We start from the raw sequence: 27,728 nt of genomic DNA on the forward strand, positions 1-27,728 counted from the left end.
AGTTTGCTGTGGATCTATGAAGCTGTTGATTTACCACCTATATTTAAGTACCGGCATGGTGGGAAAATTGTATTTTAAAACAAAGTGGGATTTTCACTTGTCAAATAATAACTACACTTTCTATTTGGACATTTTACCTATTTTATGACAATTTGCCATATATGAAGCTGTGGAATTTACCTCATGTGTTTAGCTTAAGTTCTATGATGGTCAAAAAATTGTGTTTCAAAACGAACTGGAATTTTCACGTCAAATAATAATTATACTTTGGACATTTTGTCCATTTTTAATGACAATTTGATATGGACCTGTGAACCTGCTGATTTGCCACATGTATTTGGCTTAATTTCTAGTATGATAGGGAAAATTCATTTCTAAGCAAAGTAAAATTTTCAGTTGCCAGATAATAACTGCACTTTCTATTTGGACATTTTCCTCATTTTTAATGAAAATTTGCTATGACTTTATGAACCTGCTGATTTACCACCCGTATTTGGCTTAATTTCTAGTATATCAGGGAGAATGTATTTCTAAGCAAAGTAGAATTTTCAGTTGTCATATAGTAACTGGACTTTATGTTGATCATTTTACCCATTTTTATAAGTTTGCCTTAAATCTAAAAGCTGTTGATTTACCTCATGTATTTTTTTTAACTTCTGGTTTAGTGGACAAATTGTATTTTTAAACAAAGTGGAATTTTTACTTGTCTCACAGACATTGAAAATAGCAAAGGACGGCACTAGAAAAAATTGGTTAGAGACAACCTCAGAGAGATAAAGATAATATGTATCTGGTTTCTAATATTAGTTTTCCACTGATGAAAATCATGCTTTAAACAAAATACTGAAGCAGGGAAGAAATCCTGACTTGTTCAAAAATTCTCAATTCAAATATTCAGATTGTTTGTGCTTCTAATAAGTACAGTATTTACAGATCTCATTTTCTCCAAAATAAACCGGCTACCTTGTTTCTTTTTCTTTTTTTACTAATTGTCCATACTTATTCTACCTGATTCCTTTCTGAAAATTTACCTTTCCATGTTCTCTGTTCTGAATACCTAAATGTATATTCTAATACTTATCTTATTTCCTCCTCTTATTGTAAAAAATGACCAGAGGGGAATAGATGATATGGCTTTATGTGTCCGTTAGAGATTCTTGGGCTGGAAGTAAGAGATCCTTTACACTTTGCTCTGGTTTAGTCTAGAGCTTCACAGAAATATCAGCATGATGACTTTTCTTTCCATCTTTTCCCAACCTCTCCAGCAGAGACAGACAGACAGACAGACATGAGAGACATAAATGGACACACAAACACACACATACAGACAGACTTTATTCAGGCTTTTTTCTAAACTTTAGGATCCAATTCTCCAGTCTGCTATATTCCTGATTTCCAGAAATATTAAGCCTAAAGCAGCAATGCAAAATTAAAAAAAAAAATCAGAATCTAGTGTTTCTAGGGATCAACAAGTCTTTTCAAATAAATATGTTTTGAATCGGGTTTTCAGGTTGGTAGGATCAGACAGAATCTCAATGCTCTTAAAGCTATTTCACATGGCTTGCTGCTAAGCCAAATTCTCTCTGCTTATTTCCCAGTGTTTTAAATTTTTTAAACAATGTAACTGTATTAAAGACAGTATAGAGTGAAAAACAAACCCCCAAACAATCTCCATAGCCTGACATTAGAACAAACATTTCCACTGATGCTTCTTCCCTTCTAGTTTTTGTTCTGTGTGCATACATATTTTTATAGAACTATCATTTTAATATGTATAGATTTTTTTTTTACAGTTTGTTTAGAAAGATAAGTGAATCTCGCTTTCAGCAAAACATTTGTCAAGGCTGCAGGATGCTCTTGTGTGTGCGATGGTATATAGACTAATTAGCAGGATTGCTGTGTGAGCGGGAAGCAGGCTGAACAAGTACCGGCCAGGTGCGTGAGCTGCTGGGTTTGGGTCAGGATATTGTCCCTGGTGAAGGGTCAGGAGCCTTTGCCCTGAGTCTTTTTTCTTCCTCAGTATTTGTGTAAATGACTTTGATGAAGATCTATGAGGCTTGCTTTAAAATCCACGGATGAGTTGAATAGCTGTTACAAATAGGTAACAGAATTTACAATTAACACAGTTTAAATCGGTTGCAATGCTATGCTGAAAGCAAAAAAAAATATTTTATAGCAGTAAATTCATCGTAATTCATTGGTGAAAGGAAGGAGGTGACTTTGTATGGTGGCAGTTCTTTAGGAAAAAGGTTAATATGAACCAGTAGCATGATGCGGCTATAAAAAAAAAATTCTGAGTTAGGCTCTGATAATAGTATAGTATCCACATGTCACAAAAATTAATAGTACCCTGCTCTAATTAACCACATCTGCAGTATTGTGTCCGTTTCTGGCTGTCACATTTAAAGAGAGATGTTGACAAATTAGACAACTTCCAGAACAGTCCATGGGGATGGTGAGGGGTCCGGCACTCCTGTCATAGGAGGTATCCTCAAAGGGTCTGGAAGTGTTTAGCTTGAGAAGTAAAAGTCGACATGAACTCTCTTCGGTTTGCCTCGGAAAGCAAAACTAGCATCAGTGGGTGAAAGGTACAGATAGATTTCAACTCGAGACCTTTCTAACAGTTAGTGCAGCTCAACAAGAAAATCAACTTTACTTGTTCTGTTCTTTTAAAACATCAGAATTATTCACCTTCCTTGCAGTGAATATTTAATTCGAACACAATGATGACATTTTGGTATAGACCACAAAGATACTTGTGATGGAAACATTTTATTTTTTTCTGATAAATTGTCTAAAAAACATAGTCTTAGGTGTTCCAAGTTGATCTCTTACAACTTGAAAATAGCTGTAACAGGGTAATTTAGCACATGCCCTCCTCTCTCTCCCATTCCATTTCAAACATGAAAATCTGGGAAGAAAATGAAAAAAATTTTTTTCCCCTGCAGAGTGTCTTAACTTGCTTTACTTGCTTCCTTAGAGTTGCTCCGTTCCCTGATATTTCTTGCTCTCTGGGAGCAGCCTTCTGAGGCTCAGCTGGCAGTGGATGCCGGGGGCACCCAGGGTTAGGGGAGCAGGCTGGCTGCTGGCTGCTTGCTGATCCAGGACAGCTCAGCCCTCGGCTGCAGGATCTCAGCTGCCTCTTCCCCAGGAGGGAATGGAGGACAGTTCTCCCTTCTGCATTAGCCCCTGCCAGAGCCCCGGGATTTCTCTCCTTCCTACACTTACAATTTTTACCTTTTCAATAGCAAAATAAAACCGTTCCATCAAGAGTAGCTTCTACCCTGTGCTGTTTTAAGTTCTCTCTATATCATGTTAGCCTTGGTTTCTAACTGCCGTAGGGGCACATTCCTAGCATCTCAAACATGTCTTGGGGCAGATTTTTCTTTCCTGTCTGTACATCCGCCTATTGACTGTATATTTTGATTACCATATCTGACTTTGAAAACGTTATTGCTCAAAATGAATTTGTGGAGTATGCAGGACTTCCTTCCAGGACCCCTTTTCTGAGTAGCACTTCTGACTCCACGGAAACTGTTTTTGAGCACTGGAGCCTTGCAGACTAGAGGGAACTCTGATGAGAGATGTGAAGAAAGGAGAGAGAATTCTTCTGTCATCTTTTCTAACTAACTTCTCCCTGCTGCTTTCACTCCTGCCTCACACCCGGAACTTTCTCCTCCACTCCAATTGTTAGGTCGGAAATAGTTACTCTCACTCTGACTGTGTGAAGTATATTTTTAATGTCAAACAGTTTTCTCTTCTCCTTATTCTCTTTTTAATAAAAGTGCCATGCACCTTTGTGGGATTGTAATAATGCACACAGCAACTTGCAATGGCTCCCATCCCAGTTGTCGAAGATGCCACAGGCATTCTTGGGCTGAGCTCATATTCCTAAGAGAGAAATGCTCAAAGATGAGTTTCTGGCTTGTCAACACTCTCACCTGATCTGCATGCAGGCTGCTTCTTGCAATTCCTGGAATGCAACGAGTGCTCCTGGTCTTGTGTTTGGGAAATAATAATCCCCAGTGTTTAAATTGTAAAACTTGAAGAAGTTATCTTGGGAAATAAATAGGTAGCATCAAAACATTAGTTGCTGGCATGATTATTGTTATAGTCTCAGAAACATTAGTATGTTAGTTAACATGTAAAAGCCAGGGTGCTGTTTTCTTCTTGGATTACCCTCTGGTAGAATTTTCATTTTTTTTGTATCTTCAATTAAGAATTTTTATGCAATATTTATATAATAGCAGTTTAAATGTATTACTTAAAAATCATTCCTCATTAGCACATTTCACTGCCTATCTAATTCTTGGATTAATCAGATTTTTAGAATAGATCTTTGGCATTCTGTATCACAGGAATCGCCATGGCATCTGTTGTGACAGGGAAGGCAAACTTTCTTTTCTGATAAATGAAGCCCTCATTTCAAAAATGTTTATGAGTTAGGCAGTGCTGGTCTAAATTCTTTCTCAATCTTTAGCTTTTCACTCATTCATCTAGTCACCGCTTTGATTATTATGGAGATTTGGGGTTCACTGAGAATTTAAAAGAAGGAATCACAGTTTATTTTCCTATGGCACTGAAAGTGAAGTATTTTAGTTTTCTATTTCTTCAGCAGTACACATAGAAGTATAGTAGTTGCTCTTTTACCTTGAAATGCAAAAGAGAAGAAAAAAATAGCCCTGAGGTTTTTTTCATTTTTCCTCCTTGGTAAATTAGCATTTCTCACTGTGCAGTAAAATGACATCGGCTTTTCTCTTTTATGAAATAGTTAATCAGTGTAGCACCTTTAGCATCTTTCATTTTCTGTGTTATAGAGTTGATTCTAATCAAAGACTAATACCACAGAAGTAGAAACAGAACGGTGTGCTATATGTGCTTATCAGAATTTGAAATGTAAGTTATTTGTCTAGCTGTTTTAGCTTACAGATATACTGGTGAAAGTGCTCAAAGATACAGATAAGGATGTTTATTATAGTATTAATAGTGATAATGAAAAACTAGAAAAAATCATGGTCATTTTTACTAATTAATACTTCTTTCATTTTTTTTTTTTGAGTGTTAGATGCTGGGAAATACACAGTCCAGCCATTCTGGAACTTTTTACAGTAGTGGGGTTAACAAAGATTAATCAAACAGTCTTTTTTTCAAGATTATTTGATTATTCTTCATTAAGATTAATTAATCAAATAATCACACAAATAAATGTGCCCTAAAAACTCTAGTAAGTGCTATAAAGACTACTAGAACTCCTAAGTAAGGGATTTGGCCAGAAAAGGGGGTTAAGGAAAGCTTTTCCAGGAAAGTACTCAGATCTGAAGGATGAGTGAATGTTAGTGAAGTGAAGAGGGAAGGTATATTTGAGGTTAAAAGAAGAGTTATGCAGAAGCCCTGGGGCAGGTTGAAAATGGCAAACAGAAAGTGCTGAAAGAAGTCCAGTGAAGTTAGTGCAGAAAGAGAAGGGGAAGCACAGTGTGAACTGAGGCTACAGAGGAGGTCTGAGAGCAGATTTTGCAGGACTTGGTAGACCACCTTAACGAGTTTAATCTTTATACTGAGACCAATGGGAAATCTTTGGAGGGGTTCAAGCATACAGGATCTGATTTGCATTTCAAAAAGAGCACTTTAGCTGTTTGTAAGGAAGGGGTTGGAGGGGTCGGAATAGATTGCCCCTGACCAGCTGAGTAGTTCAGGGGCTCCTTTAGTAATCTAGGATAGCCCGTGATGACTTTGTGGGCTTCGGTGGTGATGGGGAGAGGAAGATAGAAGGGACATTTACAAGGGTAGAAATCCACACATGTGGGTATTGCATTGAATTTGGGGTATTGTTTACCGGGAGATGTTTAGGGTGATGTTTAGATTTCTGTCATCTGTGTGAGGACAGATGGTGGTGCCATACACAGGATGAAGAATGCTGGGAGAGGATCAGATTTTAAGGGAAAGATCATGAGTCTTAGTTTGGACAGGCTGAGTTTGAGGTGATGATAAACAGATTGTGATTGAGACACACTGCAGAAAGCTATGCAACCTTAAAATCTGGTGTCATGTAAACACATTCAAAATATATTCTAAGTGAAAAGTGTGATCACATTATGTAAAAAGGAGCCTGGTGTGTTTGCTTATGTGTAAATGTGTAAAAATACATGTTTGCACACAAAGAATATGGAAAGATGGAAAAACTATTGAGTAGATACCCTAGGCAGTGATATCGGCACGATGGCAATAGGAACATGAAAGAGAACTTTTATAACCTCCTGATTATACTATTGGAATGTATTATGGTAAGAATATGTGGTTTCTGTAATAAGGAAAATTAATGGCAGTTTAAAGCAAACACCCAGTATAAGAATATTTCTCTTTCAGAGGTTTCTTAATTGGAAAGATCATGTAAGCATTATTGTTATATTTGTTATTTTGAACAGAAAATTTTCCTGCAGCTTTACTTCCCTAACCCAAGAGCCCGTACACTTTGCCTTTTAATCCTTTTCCACTAGATTGCACTATCACACTAGATTTCACATAGGCTATGTACTGTTTTGTGTTCTGCTTTTCACTAATTTTATTAATTTCACAACAATCCAGCATTTTCTAGATAAGGACATTGAATTGCAGTGGTGCATGTAACTACTACATATAATATATATATATGTCATTTTTGTTAAAAGTCCCACTGGTGATATTCTTTATCCGATATTTCTGAGATAGATAATACTATTTCTATGGATAGAAACCCAAATTTACCTTCTCAGGCTGTTTGAGCAAAGGAACAGAAACTACCGATGTCTGCAGAGACTCTGATATTAAACACTACCTTTCTGTACTTCAATTTTATTTCACTCTAAATTCTTTTACATCTTATCTAAGTTTTTAGCTTGTATTTTAATTGTATTCTAATAATTATAATTATATTAGGTAATTATTTATGTTCTGCCTTACCAGTTTCTTCTGTTTTAACAAAGTTTGGAGGCTTTTCTTCTGGCATTATTGGTTTACAGTCTTGCTGTAATACTTTTCTCAGAAATATCTTTTCCTGACTTCTGTCAGAACTTGAGGTGAACAGTATTCCTCAGCAAAGCCTTTTTTCCCTATAGCTTCCAGCAACCTTTTTAGCTTTCCTCTTTCAACAAATTATTTTTTTTTTGTTTCTGTCTTGGTGCACATCGTGCATAGAATTAATTTCCACTACATAGCAATAGCACTGCTTTGTTGCAAGCTATTTCTATCTAATTCAGGAGTCATGGGCAACTTATTTTTTTTAGAAAGTAAAATAAGTTGAAGATGACCTACTAGTAATAATATCTCAAATTGTATGAAAATATATGGTTTACAAATTGCTTTTCTCTTTAACTACAGACATGTGCTGCATAATGATGTGTCAGTCACAACGGACCGCATATACAAGGGTCCCATGAGATGAAACATATATAGAAACCTGATATATGGCACTTGATATTGGCATTGCAGATTATGTAGGGGAAATAAGTGGTATTCATTAATGGTGATAGGACATTTGATTTTCCATATAAAAATGTATGTAAGCAAAAATGTATAATCTATGTTAGTGAAAGTATATTGTATGATATTTCACAATGATGAAATTGCCTAATGATGCATTTCTCAGAACATATCCCTGTTGTTTTTCCATGCATGATTGTATTTGGAGGTAGTATTGACAAGCAGATAACAGAGACTTTGTAGTCGGCCACAAAATGGGTTCAAAATTCAACTCTGCTACTTACTAAATAACTGACTTGGGGTAAGTCACATAATTTCTTAAGACTTCATATCCTCCTTGTAAAATGGAACTAATACTAACTACTTCACATAGTCAATGTATGGATTAAATAAGTTAATATCTGTAAAACCCTTAGTGTAGTATCTAGCATTTAACACTCAAAACATGGTAGCTAATGAAAAGAAGTAATGGTTAACTAACATTTTTTAGAGAGAAAAATGTGAAAATAGTTTTTTAATATAGGAAGCAATTTTAAAAGTATTGATAATTGCATAAAAGAAGGGAAGAGAAAAATGTAAAGGATAAGGGATCAATATAGCAACTTATGAGGGGTGGTAAGAGAAGAGAGATATGGTGGGTGTGAGATATATATCCAACTTGTGAAAACAAAGTCTTTTGATTTTCTTAAAGTAGAATATGAAAAGAGACAAATGAAGCAGAGGACAGAGAAAGACTTGACAGTTTGGTTCTAAGTTGAGTGTATTAATCAGATTAAATTTCATTTGGTATATCCTGCCATTTACTTGGACAGTGATGTCTGAGTAAGTTGTTATTTATTATTTCTATCTCTTGACATTCTGATTAGCTCATCAGCAATCAGTCACTATTCATAGCTCTTCAATTGCTTTTATTAAATAGCAATCCTCTCCTCCCCCAGTCAGCAAATTATTCAGGTTTTGGAAAGAGTAATATCTCTTCAGAGAGTGCTTGCCCTGGGCTAGATGAAATGCAGTCATGCTGCTACAAGACTCAGAAAGAATAATGGAATCTTAAGACAAACTTTAAGTATTGTATGGTTTCTAGGGAAGTTAAAATCATGCCAGCCACCTTTGGATTAATTTAGGCTTTGATGATTTTGGAGGGGGAGCATTGAAAAGTTGGTTAAATTGTGCACAGTGATATCATGGCTAATTGTGTGACTGTCTTTTTACTTTGGGTTGTGTAAATGCAGAATGCATGTTATTCTTTTGTGTTTATAAATTATAGTAAAATTCATACACAGATATAGCTGTAACATAGATTGTCATGAATCCAGGTGAGCACAGTGGAGTTCTCTTCCTTTTAACATTTCTGAGGATGGTCTGTTATCTTTGGAGAAAATCAAAAAACTAGTTTATTTGGGTGACATTTCTTTACACATTAGACTTAATCTTGAAAAGTTGTTTATAGGATAACTATTTTAAAAATTGAGTTATAATTTTCCATCCTAAGGAAATTTCTTCTCCAGAAAAAAAAATGCATTGGTCTTTTTTCTATTGAAAATTAAACTGTATAATACTAGCTTTTTTCTGTGAGTACTCCACACTTGTCAATGTACAGATTACAATAATTTTCTGCACAAAAGAAGCTAGTCAAGTGGATCTGTGATCTTGGACATACAATTAAAAGCAAATAGTTATTTCCATATTATTGAGATTTTTTTCCCCCTAATGTGTGGGACTTCAATGTTTAAGCAGCCACATCATCTGTGGTGTTGTGTCTTGCCTTTAGTGACATTGCCTGGTGAGTAGAGCCATACAAAATTGTCCTTTTATTTAGATTTATTGGACTTCAGTCTTCTGTGGTCAAAGTGGGACTTCATAAGGATCGATGTGAACTTTTAAAAATGAATGTGCTCAAAAGCAATGCTGGCCTTAAAATAGAGCAACATCTGTGGGATATGTCTAAACTCTTCTATCCTGCCTCTATTTTTTAACAATTGAAACACCTATCAAATTTGGTTTTTGAATCCTGTAAAAGCCAAGTAGACTGCCCTTATCTAAGACCTGGAAAGTATGAGCAATAGTATGTTGGTTCACTAGCCAAGGATGTGCAGTGGTGTTAAATCTTATGCTAGGTTAGTCCAGTTCTAAAAGTAAGAGTGTAAGACAAAAATTCCACAGACTTAAAGTTACCCTAGTAAATCCTTTAAATCACCCATAAAGTACCGTATGTGTATTTTTGGGTATATAACTTTGAACAATAATTCTTATGCACAACATAGTTTGAGAATTACCTGAGCTAGAATAAAGGAAGGAACAAAAGAGGAGCAGTCTGGACACTCAACCCATTCTTTCTTTATGGTAACCACCCAGCCCATAGAGAAATGGAGAATTCTGTAGAGTGTCTGCTTCACTGCAGGATTTACTCCATTCTGCTTTAAGAGTAAGCTTCTGTAATTTCCAGACACATTAATAGATTCATTTGGTTTTGTAAGGATTGAATTAGACTATGTATGTGAAAACACCTTGCTCAGGACCTGGTGATGGGAAGCAATTAAATCTAAATTTTGCTTATCAGATCCACATATACATTGTTCTTTAGAAAGTTGTAGAGAAGAATTTGGCCACCTGCTTTCTGTCTTTCCAGTTTCGGATTTTCCACCATTTGGCAGTGTATTGTGTGTTCTTGCAAACTGGTTGTATATGTAGACCAGTTGTAGGTAGGAGTGGGTAGGGTTTTCAGTTCTAAGGTCAGCCCTACATTTGGTGCATATAGTGTGACTCAGGTGAACATCCTCTGTTCCTTTGTGTTCTGTAGGTCTTCTCTCAGTCTTCCAAAGTACATAGTTATGAAACATGAGAATCATCTGATGAATCTGTGCAACCCACCTACCTAGACTCTCCACAGTAGAATCATGAATATGTGTTTTAAAATTTTTATTATGTGCATTTTGGGGTTGCATTTGAATATGTATTTTTAGGGAGCTGCCCAGCATGTTGACTTTGGAACCTAGCCAAGAGGAGAATTCTGTGGGGTAGGGTATTTTGCTATTAACTATTAACATTTCTGATCCTGTTTTAGTTTTTATTATTAGGAAATGCCTACTACGTTATTCATCTAGATTTAAAAGCAAATACTTTCAGTTATTAAATAAGTCAACTATTTATTAGATAAGTCATTCATAAGATTGGTCATTTAGTAGATAAAAATAGAATATTTAATTTTTCATATTTAAAAAACTGAACATAATAAATTAAGTAGTTTATTTTGGAGGTAACTGGGGCCTTTGATTTCCCCTCCCAGGTATCACTGAAAGGATCACTTGAGGTTTGGTTTTTTTGTTTTTGATAACCTGAGTTTTAATTATTATCAGTACATAACAGTTATACATATTTACAGGATTTTGATACAAGCATACAATGTATAATGATCAAATTAATAACCTGGGTTTTAAATTACATTCTTTTTTCATTTTAGAAGGGAACTTGAGGTTTTTCATAATTTACGTTGAAAATTTTCCTGAAAATTCAGTTTGCTAAGGAATACACAGTTCATCTCTGATTTACTAGGGTGGGAAGCTCTTTTAATGTTAAGTTTGCTATATCCTACTAACTGTTTCTGTCTTCACTTTTCCTTCCTTTTTCATTCATGAAGCATTTTTTTTTTTTATGTATGTATGCTTGGTGCTACTCAATCTACTTTTTCTTGGATTGTGTACTATCAGTTGTGCTCCTGTCCTTTATCCCTAGTCCCTTTCTGTCCCCTTACATCTTTTCCTCAGTTTATGTACAAAATATGTTTCCTCATACTAAAATGACCAACCCTCCTCTCAGCTTTGCTACTCTTCAGTCTATCCTTTGATCTCTTTGCTTCCCTATTCTGGCCAACATTCTTGAAAGATTAACTGTATTTGCTGCATCCACATCTTGACCTTTTGCAGTTTGGCTTCTACTCTCACCACTTTATCGGAATTCCACTTTCAAGGAGTCACCAGTATCTTCTCACTTTTCATATCTAGCAGTTTTTTCTAAGCTCTTTTTCTCTTTGACCTTTTTGCAGTTAAGTGGGGATGTTGATCACACTCTCCTTCTTGGCTTCTCTCTTCTCTTGGCATATGTGACACTTCAGACTCAGTTGTCCAACCTCTGTGACCATCGTTTTCTTCTTTCTTTGCTGAATCATCCTCTGCTTTTGATAGATAAATATATTTATTAACACATTCTTTTGTCTCTCCTACTTTTTGTGCATTATTTGTTAGTCCATTTCAGATTCGGGAGCCAGGACAAATCTATAGGGTAGACTTTGGGGAATTCTTGGGCTGAGCTGAATCCAGAGGGAACTTACCTGAGATGGCCAAAGGAAGGGAGACTAGAATGGAAAGCCAATGTTGTGGTCAGAAAAATGGTGCCCAAATATATCAAGTCTGAAAGGTAAGGTTGAATCAGAGAATAAGCAGTAAGATTGTCAGTTTGGACGATGGAAAACAGGATAAATGAATGGGTCAAGAACATGAATGTGTATACGTGCCAGATCACTTTCTACATAAGGGCCTAATGTGTGTGTTACCTAAGGGCGTGATATCGTTAAGGAATTGCACTGGGGCTTTGGCTTCAATAATCATTTTTATGGAGAAGAACTTCAAATCTGTCTCTGAAGCCCTGTTAACATATTCTAATGAACCAGAGCTCTCTTCCCATCTTCTTAGGTGGTTTCACCTGGATGTCCGACTGATACCCTAAATTTAACATATCCCAAATCAGACTTATCCTCTTTCTCCTGAAACTGACTTCTCTTTTGAGATTCCTAATGTCTCACTGTTCTCTGTCATTCAAAAATTCAAAGCCATCCTTGATACTCTTTTTAGCCCTACACCTAGCAATCTGGAAAAGTATTGTCAGTATTATCACCATGGTGTCTTGTAACTGACACCACCTTTTCTTTTCTTGTACTTCAACCTGACTGCTGCCCTACACTCTTGCCATAGCCCTTATTTAGTATCCCTTAACCCCAGTCCTATTCATTGCTGCCAGTGTGATGTTTCCAAAACTTAATTGTGAATTTAAAAGATACTTTAAGCTTAGCACAACATTCCCAGCCAGAGATGATTGCTTCCCCCTCAGTATTCTTGTAGAACTTAACGCTTTCTACCATTATGCATATGTTTGTAATTACTATTATATACTAGATATTACAAATATATATATTTATATTTCTGTATGTGAATTGCCAATCCCCATAGATTGTAAGCTCTTTGGGAGGCAGGAACTGTGTCTTGTTTACTTTGTATCCCAGTATTTCCTTGTATAGACATTCAACAGATATTTGCTGACTGGAATTAAACAGCTAACTGAGCTGAAAGGAATCTGATCCCATTAATAGTAGGTGTTCTGTAATTGTCATTTTAATTTGATATTAATATTATTTTTTTGTGCATTTGTTTTATTCTGAAAAGCTTTTTTATTAAGCTGTGCTGATGGCATAAATGGAACAGTTAACTGGAAGACCAAACAGGCCAACAGTTTTATTATCAGCAGAAAAATGGCTGCTGGGAAGCAAGATGGTGAGTTTAGGTTGTAAATCTAAATACCTTTCGGGGAGTCAATTAAGTGTCCACTTTGAATATTCCTTTTGCTTTCTTAGTCATGTGTGGTTTTTTTTTTTTGATAAATCAATCTGAAAAAAAATTTTGTTTTCCTAATCTTCTAAAACCTCTTATCTTCTATGTTCTTAATCCATTATTTTCCGAGTGTTTTTTCTTTGTTACAGCTTTCCCCTTTAAAAAAAAAAAAACTAAAAACCATTCCCATGTTTTTAACCTATTGTTCTCTCTTATCCAGTCACTAGCTTGCCACTTACAAAAATTGTCCCAGTGTGTGAACTATAACAAGTTATTTATAACATTGAAAAACATTAAGAAATATATTTAACATGTATTTTAAAATAGCATTTTTGTAACCTTAGAAAAATGATCATAAACTATTTTGGCTAATTTTGGATGATTTTGTTGCAAAACCAAATTGATATGTTTTGCTCTTAAATACTTAGTTGGCACTTGTTTTCTATGGGAAAGATGACACATGAATGACTGATCCTTCTAAATTTTTCTTTTCTATCCATAAATGTGTCCATCAGCAATATTCCAGGACCTTTGAAATAATGTATTTTATTAGGGAGATTAGGCCTTACTTAATAGTCAAAGTATTAGTTATTTTCAAAATATTGATTACCATTATGAACTATCACTTAATATTTCTTGACTTTTTTGATTTTATGATCCTTCCTCCACACATACACAATAATGTTCATGTGATCATGAACATGAACAAAATAATAGAGTGGTTTCTCTAACTTTAGAGTAACTAAAATGTCTATAAAAATAATAATGTTAAATATTTTTAAAAGAACAGTAATTTTATGAGGAGATGGCCTTACTGCCAGATAAAACCTGCTGGGTACTTGTAAGGAGTGATTCCTGGCTTACCTCATTTTCTTCATACATCTCTGAAGTTGGGGTCACTCACTTTTTTACAGCTGGTACCAAATTACTCTTCAGCTGGCATCTTCTGCCCCCAGATATGTTTCATGGTATGACAAAGGTTCCCAGCATCTTTTCTTTGTGGCTGTCTTTGAAACAAATCCACAAATACCTGTGCATTTTTAAGGAATTTTCATTGCTAATATCTATAGGAAAACATGAAAAGTTTTATATTAATAATAACTTCCCATGAAAAGATCACAAAAATTTGTTTTAAAAAGCACTTGGAACCACTTGTTCTGGTACTCAAGCCCATGCATGGTCTCATAGTCCTTTTTTCCACATCCTCTTTAGATATTTCCAGTGAATTCTCTGTAGTTCCTTCAAGGGAATCACCCCTGATTACCTTTACCTAGCTGGTTCCTTGATCAAGTTGAGGCCATCAGCTTCTTTGGCACACCCACTTTTCCTCTTTTCTAATCTTTTTTCTTGTTAGGGTTCTCAGATGTCCTCGACTGTTGCAGTCTGCACTGTACTTCTGCTCTTCATCTCCAAAGGACTTGGGGCCTGCCCAGGCTCCTGGTGCCCGATACAGGATCTACTAAGACTCTTCCTCTGGACTTCATACCATTTGTCACTAAATTGTAGTCATTCTTTCCTTTTTCTTCAGTTGTTTGTTCTTTAACTTTGATACCTAGAACTACTGTCCTCTCTGAGCATATTCTTCCTTTTCCTGTATGATTTGCCAAGAGTACTCTCTAACCAGCTGTTAGACCCAGATGAGTCATCTGTCATGGTGCTGTTCTTAGTGAAATGTGTTTCAGAACCTTGACATAGCATCCTCTAGAATCTCCAAGAGATGCAGTCTCTTCTGAGTTCAGACTTCATAATGGAACCTTACACTGATTTTTCTCCTTAGGACCTGAGGGATAACTATAGTTTTCAAGACAGAAATGATCAATCCATCTCGAATCTACTGAGGTAAACCAATTCAGGTTATCATATTGTCTTATCTGTTTCTCTTGATTTCATCCATTAGATTCTTCTCTGATCCTTGTCTCCTCATCCTATTTTAATCCTATCATTATAGTTTTGTATTATCAAAATATACAGAGAGTAATACATTTCATAAACTGTATAAAGAGAATTGTTTCATCACTTTTAAAATTATAATACCAAATACTAGTAGCTTGTATAGCAAGGCCATTTTAAATGCTATCTCAGATGTCTAATGTCCTTTGAGATGTTCTTGACCATGAATCCCAATCATCTCTTTTTGACAATTTCAAGAGAGCACAAAAGATTATAAGAGCATTTACATAGTAAAATAAATTCAGCAATTATATTTTTTGTGTAACTGTCTTTGAAAATAATATTCCAATTCTTAATGAAAGAAGTAGAATAATGTCTCTTCTATAAATAGGATTCTGAGGAATATGAATACCTCAGACCAACACATTTGACATCATTCTACCTCAGCACACAATAAGTGGTTACAAAAGTCATAAATAGTACTCTAAATATGGAATCACTTCTTTTTTTTCTGGGGCAGGAGTAGGGGAACATAAAATTTAAAATTCACCCTGAAATAATTTAAATTTAAAGGGAATAAGCCTCCACATTACCCATTTATATATTTTACTTTACCATCTTCAAATTTACCTTTCTCACTTAGGACAACTCACATTTTAAAATGGGTTAGCCTTAGGTTTACTGACAGACTTTCATTGTGTTTTTCCTAAGAAACTCAGATAAAGTCAAAATTATTGTGACCTGATTTCCTAATTATTTTTTCAACTTAAACATAAAACTTTAACTGAATAATCATGGAAATGAAGTAATATATACTGTGGATAACTTGACAGAATTCTCTTCTACCATCTAAAAGGAGTCTCTTCCTTGGCTTACTGACAGTCAAAGGACTGCATGACTTGAAGATCAAAATATCTCTCTAGATGAATTCTTTTCCCCCTTGGTTGGAGAGGAGCAGAAAGTGCTCCCAGAGCTGAAAATATCCATTCTTTTTTGCTTCTGAAAGGTGGCAAAGTCAAGGGAAGAATCACAAAGTCACAGGTCTTTAAAGGACCATCTACACAAAATGTAAGGTTCTCCTCATAAGCTCTGGCTATGAGGGCTAAAATATCTCCTCCTCTAACCTTCAATTTTGTTTCTTTCTTTAAACACGAGTTTGTTTGAAATTGAGCTTGTCAGCTCACGTCTTTCCATTGTGCAGTGTAATTAAGATAACTTTATGAAATAATAGAGTAAATTTGGGTTATCTGGTCAAATCCCGATTCTTCATAAAACAAGGAGAGATAATTAAGAAAATTACTGTGTTACACAACATAATAAGCTCACTGTAGTGGAATGTAGTAATATTAATAAACTGTACTATTACCAAATATATTATTAGTTTATGATTTCAAATCAAGAAAATACTTGACTACCCTGGTTAAAGTCCTGTCTGTTCCTTTACTAGTCCTATAGGCTTGAACTTGTCATTTAGTCCCTCTAGGTTTAATTTTGTCATCTGTAAAATGGACTGAATTCTTCTAGGAAAGCAAGTACATGCCAACTCTGATTGGTGGTAACAATCCTTGGTTGAGTAGGAGACAGAGGCCATACCCAGGTAGGAAGTAATACTATGATCTGCCTTTTAATAGAGAAAGATATGTGGCATGCCCAGCTTCTGTCAACTATTATAGTGTTCTATTAAATTAGGCTTATTGATCACCAACTAACAACGATTTGCAGTCTTTTTCCGACTGACATTTGAGAAAAAAAAGAAAAATGCATACAATCCTGTAGTGATTAAAATATTTAATTCCAGTTTGGAAAAATTAAAGTAAGTGGCTTTGGTTGGGGAAAAAAAATCTCTTGAAGAGACTCTTCTACTTTCTTACAGAAAAAGATCTAAGTAATTGTTTCTCTCCTACCTCATGTAAAGAAAGGTGGCCATATCTCTTAGAGAAATGAAATTTACAAAGGCAATCTAATGCCTTCCCTGTGATGAATTTCATACCCTAGGTATGGACTACCTGTGACATAAACAAAAACAATAGCTGCCCACTGCTAAATGAATGGCCTGCAGTACTTTGATGTTGAGTAAACTCAAAGGTGAAAGTCAGACAGCTGAGAAAAGCTTTTGATTCAAAGCCAAGATTTATAAAGTTGGATTGATAAAACACAAGGTAAATCTTCACAAGAAAAAAAAAAAAACCCAAACAGGTCATGTTTTGACCTGGCTGGATATTGACACTCTTAAAATATTTTTGTGTAGCAATTGTCTGGTTTAATAATTAAATTTCAATTTGACTATAGTAACAACATGTTAAAATATAAATTAGGAAGGAATCTGTAAATATATCTGGCTCTGAAAACCCTGAAATGAATTCTCTCGATGCAGATAGCAAAAGGGATTTGTCTCTTGTAATCAATTCCTGTGAATTGGAGTGCTTGTGTATACAGGGGCTCTGAGTCTCATAAAGAGCTTTGGATGTTAAAACTATAAAATATGAGACAAGAAGAATTATTTTTTCCTGTCAGTGCTTAAAACTTTAATCAGCAGGGGCAATCATACCTAGTTGCTTAGGCAAAAATTTATTTTAAAAGTTAATACCTGATAGGTGGCTATCAGTACTCTGGTTACATTCTAAACATATTTAAAATTTTTCTTCATCATTCTTATCCAAAATTTTTTCCAGATAATACTTACCATTAAGGCAATACTATGAACAATTGGGAAATATATATTATTTTATTTAAGTAATTTGGACTCATTTAAAGCACCTTTGTGATGTTTCCCAGCTTACATCTTAAAATTCAATTGATAAAATTGAAATGCTTTTAGAAATAGCCTTTAATTTCTTACTAATAAGTTACTTATTAATTATAGTATGTTACAGTATTTCTTAGGCTGATTTAGCTATGATAAAGGGTAATATGTCATTTAATCTATTGGTCTCTGTGTAAATTATATAGTATATTTCTCACATCTCAAATCTGTAAGAAATTATTTTATACAACACATTAAATCCATTTTGATTTGACAGTTCATATTTACATAATATATGGGTTGAATTAAGATTTTCAATTGTACATTTATTTATTTCTGAGTGTATTTAATAACCCGGAGTTTCTGCTGCAGTCGCCTCAAGTAATGACTATCTCCCAATTATAGCAAGATCATCTATTCAGAAGTGTACTGCGTCAACCAAGAACTAGGAAATAAACCACAAAAGGGTCTTCAGGCTGCTGAAATAGATACCGCAAATCTAGGCTCCTGTTTTTTACATCTAGCAGAGCCCTGTGTGCGTTAAGCAGTACGTATTTGCTTGTACTTTAATGCACAATCTCTTATTCGGTAGTCTGGTTTCTAAGCCTGCAGCAGATTAATAACAGCAAATTAGAAGCGATAGAGAAGTCGCTAAAGTAAACACACTGATGGCAATGAGAAATGACAGCTGGCAACTTGTCTACAGAGAAGAAAACATAAAATCTATAAAATACACAACCTTAAAAAGTATTAGCAGACTGGGACTTGCAGTGTGATCGGTAAATGACAAGGCAACCAAACAGTCCGTAAGGGAGTCACTATGTAATAGAGTGCAATAATTGATGTGCAAAATGATGATCTTGTACCGTCATGAAAAAGGATCAACCACAGAGTACTTTAGAAAAATCAGCTCTCTGGAATAATTCATTCCATGGGGTTCCTGATAAATTGAGATTTTACTGTGTCCTTATAAACCTTAAAAATTAGAAATGGGTGATATAAATCCACCTTTTAAAGTGATTAACTTGTTGATAGAGCAACTATAAAGAGAGATCTAAACATAATTGGCACCTAATAAAAATCATCTGGACATAAATATTGACAATACTTTATGACTTCTCATAGATTTCAGAAGAGACACGGCTTTATGATTTAAATCTAGCTGGAACTTGCAGGATCTCACACTCCATGGCTGTTTTATCTTTATATCCACGTACTTATTCTTGGTGATGCAGAAAAAGGGCTGGCAAGTGTTCTTCGGACTTTTCTGCAGAGAAGGGACTGCATGCATGCCTGTGCACATGCATATGCCATTAAGAATGATTGTGTTAATTGTGTAGTTACGTGCCATAGATTTATTAGCACTGTACCACCATAATGCTTTCAAAATTTAATGTTTATTAAATGCATCCGAATTTGCTTTTGTTTCTAGGTAATTGTAAGCAAGCACACAAATAAATGTGCAGCCTTACGTTCTTATCATGGAGACAGAAAATTTCCATCAGACTATTCGTAAAGAAAGATGGGAAGCTGTTTAGTTAACCTGAGATCCCACTTTATTGCTTCTGCTATCATAGTCTGTTATTTGAATCTTGGCTCTGTGCTGTCACATAATATACAGTTGTTGAAATGGTCTTTAGACTCCGTGCCTTATGATAAAACATACAGAGAATTGGAACTACATTACTGCATTTAGGGAGAATGAAATAATTAACCTGGCAGCTTGTTTACATGCTCTTTTGGCTCTTTCTACTCAGATATGTAATTTTTCCTTTAAAAATTCTATAACTTATGACTACCTGTTTTCAGAAGTTTTTAATCTTTGCAAATCTAGCTCTCCTTGCTATTTGGAGATGATGATTTTGACCCCCTGTGGGTTGGATTTTGGTTTAATAGTTTTCTCCATTATTAGTGATAGAATTGTATGGATTTAGCCACACGCTGGTTTCCAGTTTCATTTGTATCCAGTGGCATGTGTTTGCAGAGGTAATGGATTTGCAGCTGTAGAATATTGCAAAATCATGCGATACACAGAGAGGCCAAACCCTGTGACCTTGGCTTGATTAGCATGGCCCTGTACACATGTATATTTCAGAGATTATTAGATCTTAGTGTTGTGGATTCTTAGTGTTTAAATTTGATTTTCAAGGATTGCTCTTAAGGAAAACAATATGCTTTGAGCTTACTGTTTGTGAATACTGCCCAGGCGTATGCGAGTGCAACATGTGTTAATGGTTAGTAACAGCCTCTGTGGATCTTGGTGCAGACCCTATCGTCATTATTTTTATAGTTCATGTTTAGAACAAGAGCCTAGAGCTTCGCATTCTCTGTGTCATTTGTTGTTTTTGAAAGGAAGTATATAGGAGTAAATACTGCTCAAATAGCCTCTGTTGAAGAGCCATTTGTTTTGCAAGTAACAAACGGGAAGGGTAGAGGGAAAGGGCACTTCTTTAAAATGTTTTGTAGGTGCCCATAATTTAAACTGATGTTACAGAAAGGAAGTATTATTTTTACAAACAAAACGTAGGGGTTTAGTCATTTTCCATTTGTAGATGATGAATATGTCATACATCTGTATCATGTTTTTCTCAAAGTGAATGGCATACTATACTTAAAGTATAGCAGGTTTTACTGTGGAGTTGCCAAGGTAACTGGCCAGCAAGTATGCAGTTCAGCAGATTGCAGAAAGGCAATTGAGTACACATGAATAAAGAAATGTGCATGTCATCTTAAAACCCAAGAGGGCCATCGTAGATTGTAGCTTGCTTCTATAGATCGCAGAAATGTTTTTTAAGAAAACAGAAACTGAGATGTTCTATACTAGTTTTTAGAGTGAGGTGATATGGAGTGGCAGGAACCTTTTCTTTAATGGTTCCACTTCAGACCCTGTGGAGGGCGATACAGAAAATAGAATCATTTCAATATTATTTAATATGAGCAACTTTTCATTTTGCTTTATAAGCTAGCTTTTACCACCTTATAACAGCAAAAACTAAAGGAGATTATTAGCAGTTTATAATGACAATAGAGAATGGTAATCTATAAAGTGCTGTACTTTAAGCACGATACATATTTAGTTCACTAATAGGAAACTTGTGTTTACATCTATAGTGCTTTGTATTAGAATGTTCTCATCCATTCTGTAGGCATTGATAAACTGATTCAAATACGACAGACACTCTTCTAGGTGCTGAGAAAATAACAAGGTAAATAAAACCCAGTGCTGGACTGCAAGGTGTTTTTGATCTCTAAAAAGAATAAATTAAATAAGCTCCGGAGAGATTCATTTAGAGTTTTTGAAATGTTTCTGTGCTTTGTCTGTAGGGTTGTGTTCCAGAACTTAAACATTGTTACGTATAGAGTGAAATAACTTCTTAGCAGGAGTTCAAAACTCTTCATAAATTTGATTTCTTTTTTTCTTCCCAGTTTTGCTTCCCCCTACTTAAATATACTCTAGGATCTAGCATCACTGATATCAAATTTATCTTATGGATGTCTCTCTGATTTAATAACAATTTAGAATATTAAATGTGCCTAATTTGGTTTATATACTGTTTGAAAAGTCTCCAAACGTAAGTTAAGTGTTTTTCCATATTTTGTCCTGAAATCACCTCCCTTTAAAACTGTTATCAACAGTTCTCTTGCATGTTGCTTCAGTTTTCCCAGAAATTTCTACATAGTGAGACTCTTCTTTACAGTGTAAGCTGAAAATTAAGGGCATATCTCGTATCACTGGCTTAATTTCCTTCCTCGAAAGGGCCCCACAGTATCCCACTGTTGTGTCTGACATACATATCCACTGCTGAAATACCCGAATTCCCCATCTCTGAGTTTCAGAATCTGACTACTGTGGGATTTTAAAAGCCATATTGAATTCTACTTCTTCCATAAATCTTTCCCAGATCTTTTCAACCTTGATGGCTCCTCCTGTATTTCCAGGTTTTGCCAGAGCAGTTTATACCTCTGCAATAATAGTTAGGTGGATGTTGGTCTCCCAAACCAGATAGTTAACTCATGGAAAGCAGGGACAGGGTCTCTTTCATCTTCACATTCCCCATAGCCACTAGTATTCAGGGCATGTTGTGGTATCAAACTGGTAAAAAAAATTTCTTATCCTTACTATTTTTCTGTGATTCATTCATTTTTGTTATTTGGAATGGGCTCATTCCTACAGGTAAGTAAATTGTTCTTGGACAGAAGTAGGTTACTGTAAATGCCATAGGAAGATCACTTTTGAATACTAGTACAAAACAAGTCAGGAAAGAATGAGTCTCCCTACATACCTAATTTAAACCTAACTTGCAGCTTCCTTCCTTCTGTTACATAGCCTTTGAAGTTGTTTTTGGTAGTAAAGCTATGGATACCTGAAGCTACAAGCCAAATATTTTAGTTCAGTTCTCCTTTTTTTTTTCTTTTTTTGGCAGCCATCCACAGAACTACAGGGACAAGTTTTCACAGATAAAGAAACATTTTGTGGGAGTTTTTATTTTTATGCTGAAAAATTTATTGTCAGTGATCTTGCTATCCAGGGCTTTTAGTAAGTTGTAAGCTTACAGTGAGCAGCCTGGGGGTTCTTAAGGTTAATTACCACATTTACAAATCCATCAGTGACTAAGAGAAAGGACTGGCTTGATAGGGTTTATCTGTCTAAAAATTGCAGCTGCTAGCCAATCAGGAAGATAGAAATCCAAAAGAGATTGTAGAGGTGACAAGGGTAATGGCAATAATGTGTTGGTGGAGAGGATGACATCAGAGCAAAAACAATAGGTGGAAACTAATCAAACCAATTTGGCCATTTTAATGTACTCACATCATATGCCTTAAGTAACTAGTAAATCATGAAATCTGCCCCATTTCACTTAAATTATTTGTGCTGAATTTTATTGTGTAATTGTTATTGCTTATTTAAAATGTAGCACAATATAATAGAGTATGCTTGAATTATTAAATGTCAAGATCAGAGAAAATGGAATAAATCATTTCTAGGAGAGAGATGAGGAGTGAATACTCAGGAAAAGTATTCAATGCATTTTTATAAGTATATATGAAAGTCACCTTACATGTATTGATGGTATTATATAGACTGATGTGCTTTGTCTGGAAAACAATACAGTATGTATTCTTACAATTTAAAAATTACTTTATGCACTTTGTTTTTAAAAAAGGAAGGAGAAAAAAAACTGTAGCAATTATGCAGTTACCTGTTCCTGTGATGTATTTGGTTCATAAGAATTTCAAAAAATATCTTATGGATGTCTTTCTAATTTAATAACAATTTAAAATATTAAGTATGCCTAATTTCCTTGATGTACTGTTTGAAAAGTCTCTAAACACAAGTTGTAAATGTTTTTCCATGTTTTGTCCTGAAATCACCTTCCTTTAAAACAGTTAGCAGCAGCTCTCTTGTATGTTGCTTCAGTTTTCCCAGAAATTTCTACATAGTGAGACTCTTCTGAGTGTAAGCTGAATTATTAAGGGTATATCTCATTATTTGTCTTTCCGTCTCTTATCTTTCCTCTTTGTTTTCAGTGTACACTATTTTCTCCAAGGTGCACTCTGATCGGAATGTATACCCATCTGCAGGTGTCCTCTTTGTTCATGTTTTGGAAAGAGAATACTTTAAGGGAGAATTTCCACCTTATCCAAAACCTGGTATGTTCTTTGTGGACAAAAGTGGTTATTTTACTGAATTTTTCTTTTTGTTCAGTGTGTATATTCTATACGGTATATGATCAACTATCATTAACATTATTTGAAATGGTCTGGATATGTGATAAATTGATTGTTGTAGGACATTTCTCATTTTAAGACTAGAAATTTAATTATAGAAGGAGATTTATTTTTGAATTTTAAGGAAAGTATGTTTCTAGATTCCCAGTCTTGAGTTTTATGCCTCTGACAAATGATCTACCTATATTCACAAAGAAATAATTATAGCTGTAAAATTATGATTTCCTATATCAAGACTTAGATTCTTACATAGCACATTGACTTCTGGAAAACTATACATATGTTGTAGACAAGAATGAAATATATTAAATAAGAGTTGTTTAGAAAGCTTTTATAATAGGAGGTAATTTTATATAACTTCAAAATAATATAATGAAGGTTAATTTTTTCTTCAAAGTAATACAATTTATGAAGTCTTATTTAATTCTGTTGATTTAAATACATTATTTTAAATGATCACAAATGCAGTCAAATTAATAAAGATGCATGAAGTATAGCAAGAAAAAAACATATTAAGTTTTTTTTTATTATTTCAAAATATTATGGGGGTACAAGTGTTTTTGTTACATGGGTGAATTGTATAACGCCAAAGTCAGGGCTTTTAGTGTGCCTGCCACCAGAGTAGCATACTTGGTACTCAATAGGTACATTTTTATCTCTCCCCTCCCCACTCCCCCCCTTCTTAGTTTCCAGTGTCCTTTACACCATTATATGACCATATATACCCATTGTTTAGCTCCCACTTATTAGTGAGAATATGTGGGGGTTTTTTGTATTAAGTTATAATTCAGGTAACAAAAATGAATTTTCTGAAAATCATGTTTTGTAGGAACACATTTTTAAATTGGAATTGATATAATTTTGTGTAGATATATGATGAATAGCATACCTGAAAACTTTCATAGTATACAGTTAGCCATGTTCTTAATAATATTCAAGAAAAAAGGTAATGTTTTCATCAATTATTTAAAAAATGTTTTCTTATGAAACATTTCATGTTTGCAAAACTCTATAGCTAAATCTTTTCAGCAGCATCTCTAACATTTGAGAAGAAAATACGTAGTTAGAAGCATAGTTTCTGGAGTCAGTCAGGATTAAAGTCTAGTTCTACCGTTTACTATGACCATGGAGAAACCACTTAGTATGGAAAATAACATGTTCTATCAATAAAATTAGAGCCGATAATAGTACTACTTTCATAGCTATGTTTGAAAATCAATGAAATAGTACTTGTAAAGCACTTATTTAATATTTATATTTAATACTTATTTAATAAATAATGCTATTATTATTGCTTCTTATTAATAAATGCTGTCATTATTATAGTTGTTTTGGATTTGTAACATCTTTTTCATTCTATCCTCCAATGTTTTAAAATTATATTATTTTTATTTTGCCAATACTTTTATGATTTTGAAATATTCTTTAACATTAGTTTGATAGTATCCAGAGTTTCAGCAAAGGAATGCTTCTCAAAAGAATGAATACATCAGTATAACAATTAGGGAATTTTTCTGAAAGATAGTTATCTCAGTAGTAGAACTATGTTACTCTTAGATAACTGAAAAAAAAAAGAAAAAATAATCCAAGAAAGTTGTATGAATATGCTTTCTTCATTGCATCAAATTTCTAGACAAATTAAACAACCAAAAGGATATCTTTTTAAAATGGGGCCCTAATCAAATTCACAGATGAATTTTGTGTATGCGTGTGTGTAGTTTGCTACAAATGTAAGAAAAAAAAATTTAGACAGAATGTTTTGATTGAAACTACCAAAGGAGCATGTGTGAAAATAACTGTCTTATGTCTTAATTTTGTGATTCTTATCTAGGTGAGGTTAGTAATGATCCCATCACATTTAACACAAATTTAATGGGTTACCCAGACCGACCTGGATGGCTTCGATATATCCAAAGGACACCGTATAGTGATGGTGTCCTTTATGGATCTCCAACAGCTGACAATGTGGGGAAGCCAACTATCATTGAGGTAATTTACTTAGAGAAAAATTTTACATATATTATATAAACATATATATGCACATACACACTGTATATAATTTGAGTTTTATGTGCAGTAAAGAAAGAAAATGAAATCTATGAGGATTTGGAAGGAAGAAATTGAAGAGTTGATAGATTATTTTAAATTTTAAAAAAAGCTAGCAGTGAGCTATAGGATCACTATAGGAAACTCTAGAGTTAGGGCTAGAGTTAGGATTAGGGTTAGGGTTCCATTTCTACATATGAATAACATATTGAGAAAATAATTTTTTTAAAAGATACCATTTTTAATAACAATAAAAATTATAAGGTACTAGGAATAAATCTAACAAAGTATGCAAGGTTTCAAGTCTAGGTAGCTTAAAGATTAAATGTGAAAAGCGAATTTTAAACTATATATTAAAATGTAGAAGAATCTCTTTCTAACTTTGAGGTATGGAAAGATTTCTTAAATAAGACCTGAATATTTGTATTTAAGAGAAAAAAAAGTTGATAAATTTTAATACATTAAATTTGTAAACTTCTGTTCATCAACCATTAATCCAGAAACCATTTTTTTAAAAAGCCATAAACTGGGAAAAGATATTGTCAATGCATATAGCTGACTAAGAGTGAGTATCTAAAAATGTAAAAAGGAATCCTACAATTTAATTAGAAAAAAACATTTCACTAAAAAGGAAAAACAAATGCCAGTAAACTTTGGTAAAGAAGCTTACTCTTATCAGTAATAAAGATTATTCAAATTAAGACCACAATGAAAATTTTACCATCAGTAAAATTCACTACATGTGAATATGGGAATTGGCATAACCACTTCGGAAAACAGTACTGAAGTGGCAGTTAATGGGAGGAGAGTCCTACCACGGTTTTAGACCCTGATTCCTCCAGGATAGTTGATCATAGGGTACAGTGATACATAGTTCCCTATCACTATACCCTATGATCCAGCAGTCCCACTTCTAGGTAGGTAGCCGAAAGAAATACTTGCAAATGCCCTCCTGGAAGTCATTTGCAACAGTGCTCATCAAGCACAGCGTTTGTATAGCAAAATACTGGAAACCCACAAAACAATAGAGACCCAAAAGTCTATCAGTAAGAGAATAGATTAATATATTGTGGTGTACTCACACAGTGAATGTTAAGAGCAACAATAAACTTCAGTTTTCCCAGCAGCATGGATAAATATTTTAAAGACAATGTTGAATTTAAAAAAAAAAGAAATACCAGAAGATACATAGGGTTTACCATTTTGGGACAGTTCAAAAACAAACTAAACCATGCATTTTAAGCATATATACATTAATACTAAAACTATATTTAAAATGAATGGGCTGTTCAACAGCAAATTCATAATGACTATTTCTGATTGGGGACAGGCAAGGGTCTAGGATATGAGAGAAACACATGCGTTGAGATGGTTTCATAAGAGTTCATTATGTTTTTATACTTTATGACTAACATGGTATTATGAATATGTGTTAAAAATATACTAAAATGATGAAGATAAAAATTTAGCATATCCTTCATATAATAAGTAGTTTCTGTAAATAACTTATTTATATATCCATATGTAGTAACAGGTATAGCATTTTAAAATATTCTATTAATTTAGTCAAGAATTTACATATCAAACTAATATTTTATGTAAATCTGCTGATTAATTCATTCAGTAAATGTTTATGTGAAATATTTAGATTTTAAGCATCTAAAATAGATCAGGCACTATTTTAGAAATAGAGGACCAAAAATAAGGCATGCACACATACACACACTCTCTTTTGCTTTGAAGGTCTTCACATAATCATAAGTAAAATGGGAGGGTATTACAGTATTTAAAAATCTCAGAAGTGATAGAAGGACTACATTCTTTCATAGCCATTAAAATTAAACATTGAATATAAAATCAGATAATAAAGTTCTTCCTCTCAATATGAAATATTCTTCACTCCCTTCAGCAGCCTAGGATTTTTTAAAAAAGATATTTATTAGAATTTATGAAATTTTTAATAATAAAATATATGATGAATAAAGGAAAGCTAGTGATAAAAATATTGCTATTAATTTGAAAATATCAATTGTTTTTTGAGCTGAAGCTTCAAGATATAACAAATAGTAGAGGATTCATTCTCTTTTCTCCATGGAAAATATGATAAAATTTTTTGCTTGGTAAACTTTTTAAATCATGAAGTTTCCCAAATAAAATTTAGTTTGCATTTTTGCATTTACTTCATTTGAACAATAGTTCTAAGTTCTTTTTATTGGCTAGTCTTAATTTTAATGTTCACTGTCAGGCTAATTGATTAGGTATCT

The 27,728-nt window shown here is 34.1% G+C and overlaps 1 protein-coding gene across 9 annotated transcripts in view; it reads left to right on the forward strand.

The window, feature by feature from the left end:
• Positions 1–27,728, forward strand: part of SGCE (sarcoglycan epsilon) — a 69,508-nt gene that overhangs the window by 2,908 nt on the left and 38,872 nt on the right. For 4 of the 9 annotated variants that reach the window (XM_012757129.3, XM_012757133.3, XM_012757131.2 and 1 more), the window contains exons 2-4: positions 12,891–12,998; positions 23,218–23,340; positions 25,250–25,407. In XM_012757129.3, coding sequence (XP_012612583.1) covers positions 12,891–12,998; positions 23,218–23,340; positions 25,250–25,407 — 389 coding nt within the window. The remainder of the gene's footprint in view (positions 1–12,890; positions 12,999–23,217; positions 23,341–25,249; positions 25,408–27,728) is intronic. The other 5 variants (XM_012757135.2, XM_012757137.2, XM_012757136.2 and 2 more) reach the window with 2 other exon arrangements.

This window comes from Microcebus murinus, chromosome 9 (assembly GCF_040939455.1).
Source record: "Microcebus murinus isolate Inina chromosome 9, M.murinus_Inina_mat1.0, whole genome shotgun sequence".
In the NCBI taxonomy this organism is placed as follows: domain Eukaryota; kingdom Metazoa; phylum Chordata; class Mammalia; order Primates; family Cheirogaleidae; genus Microcebus; species Microcebus murinus.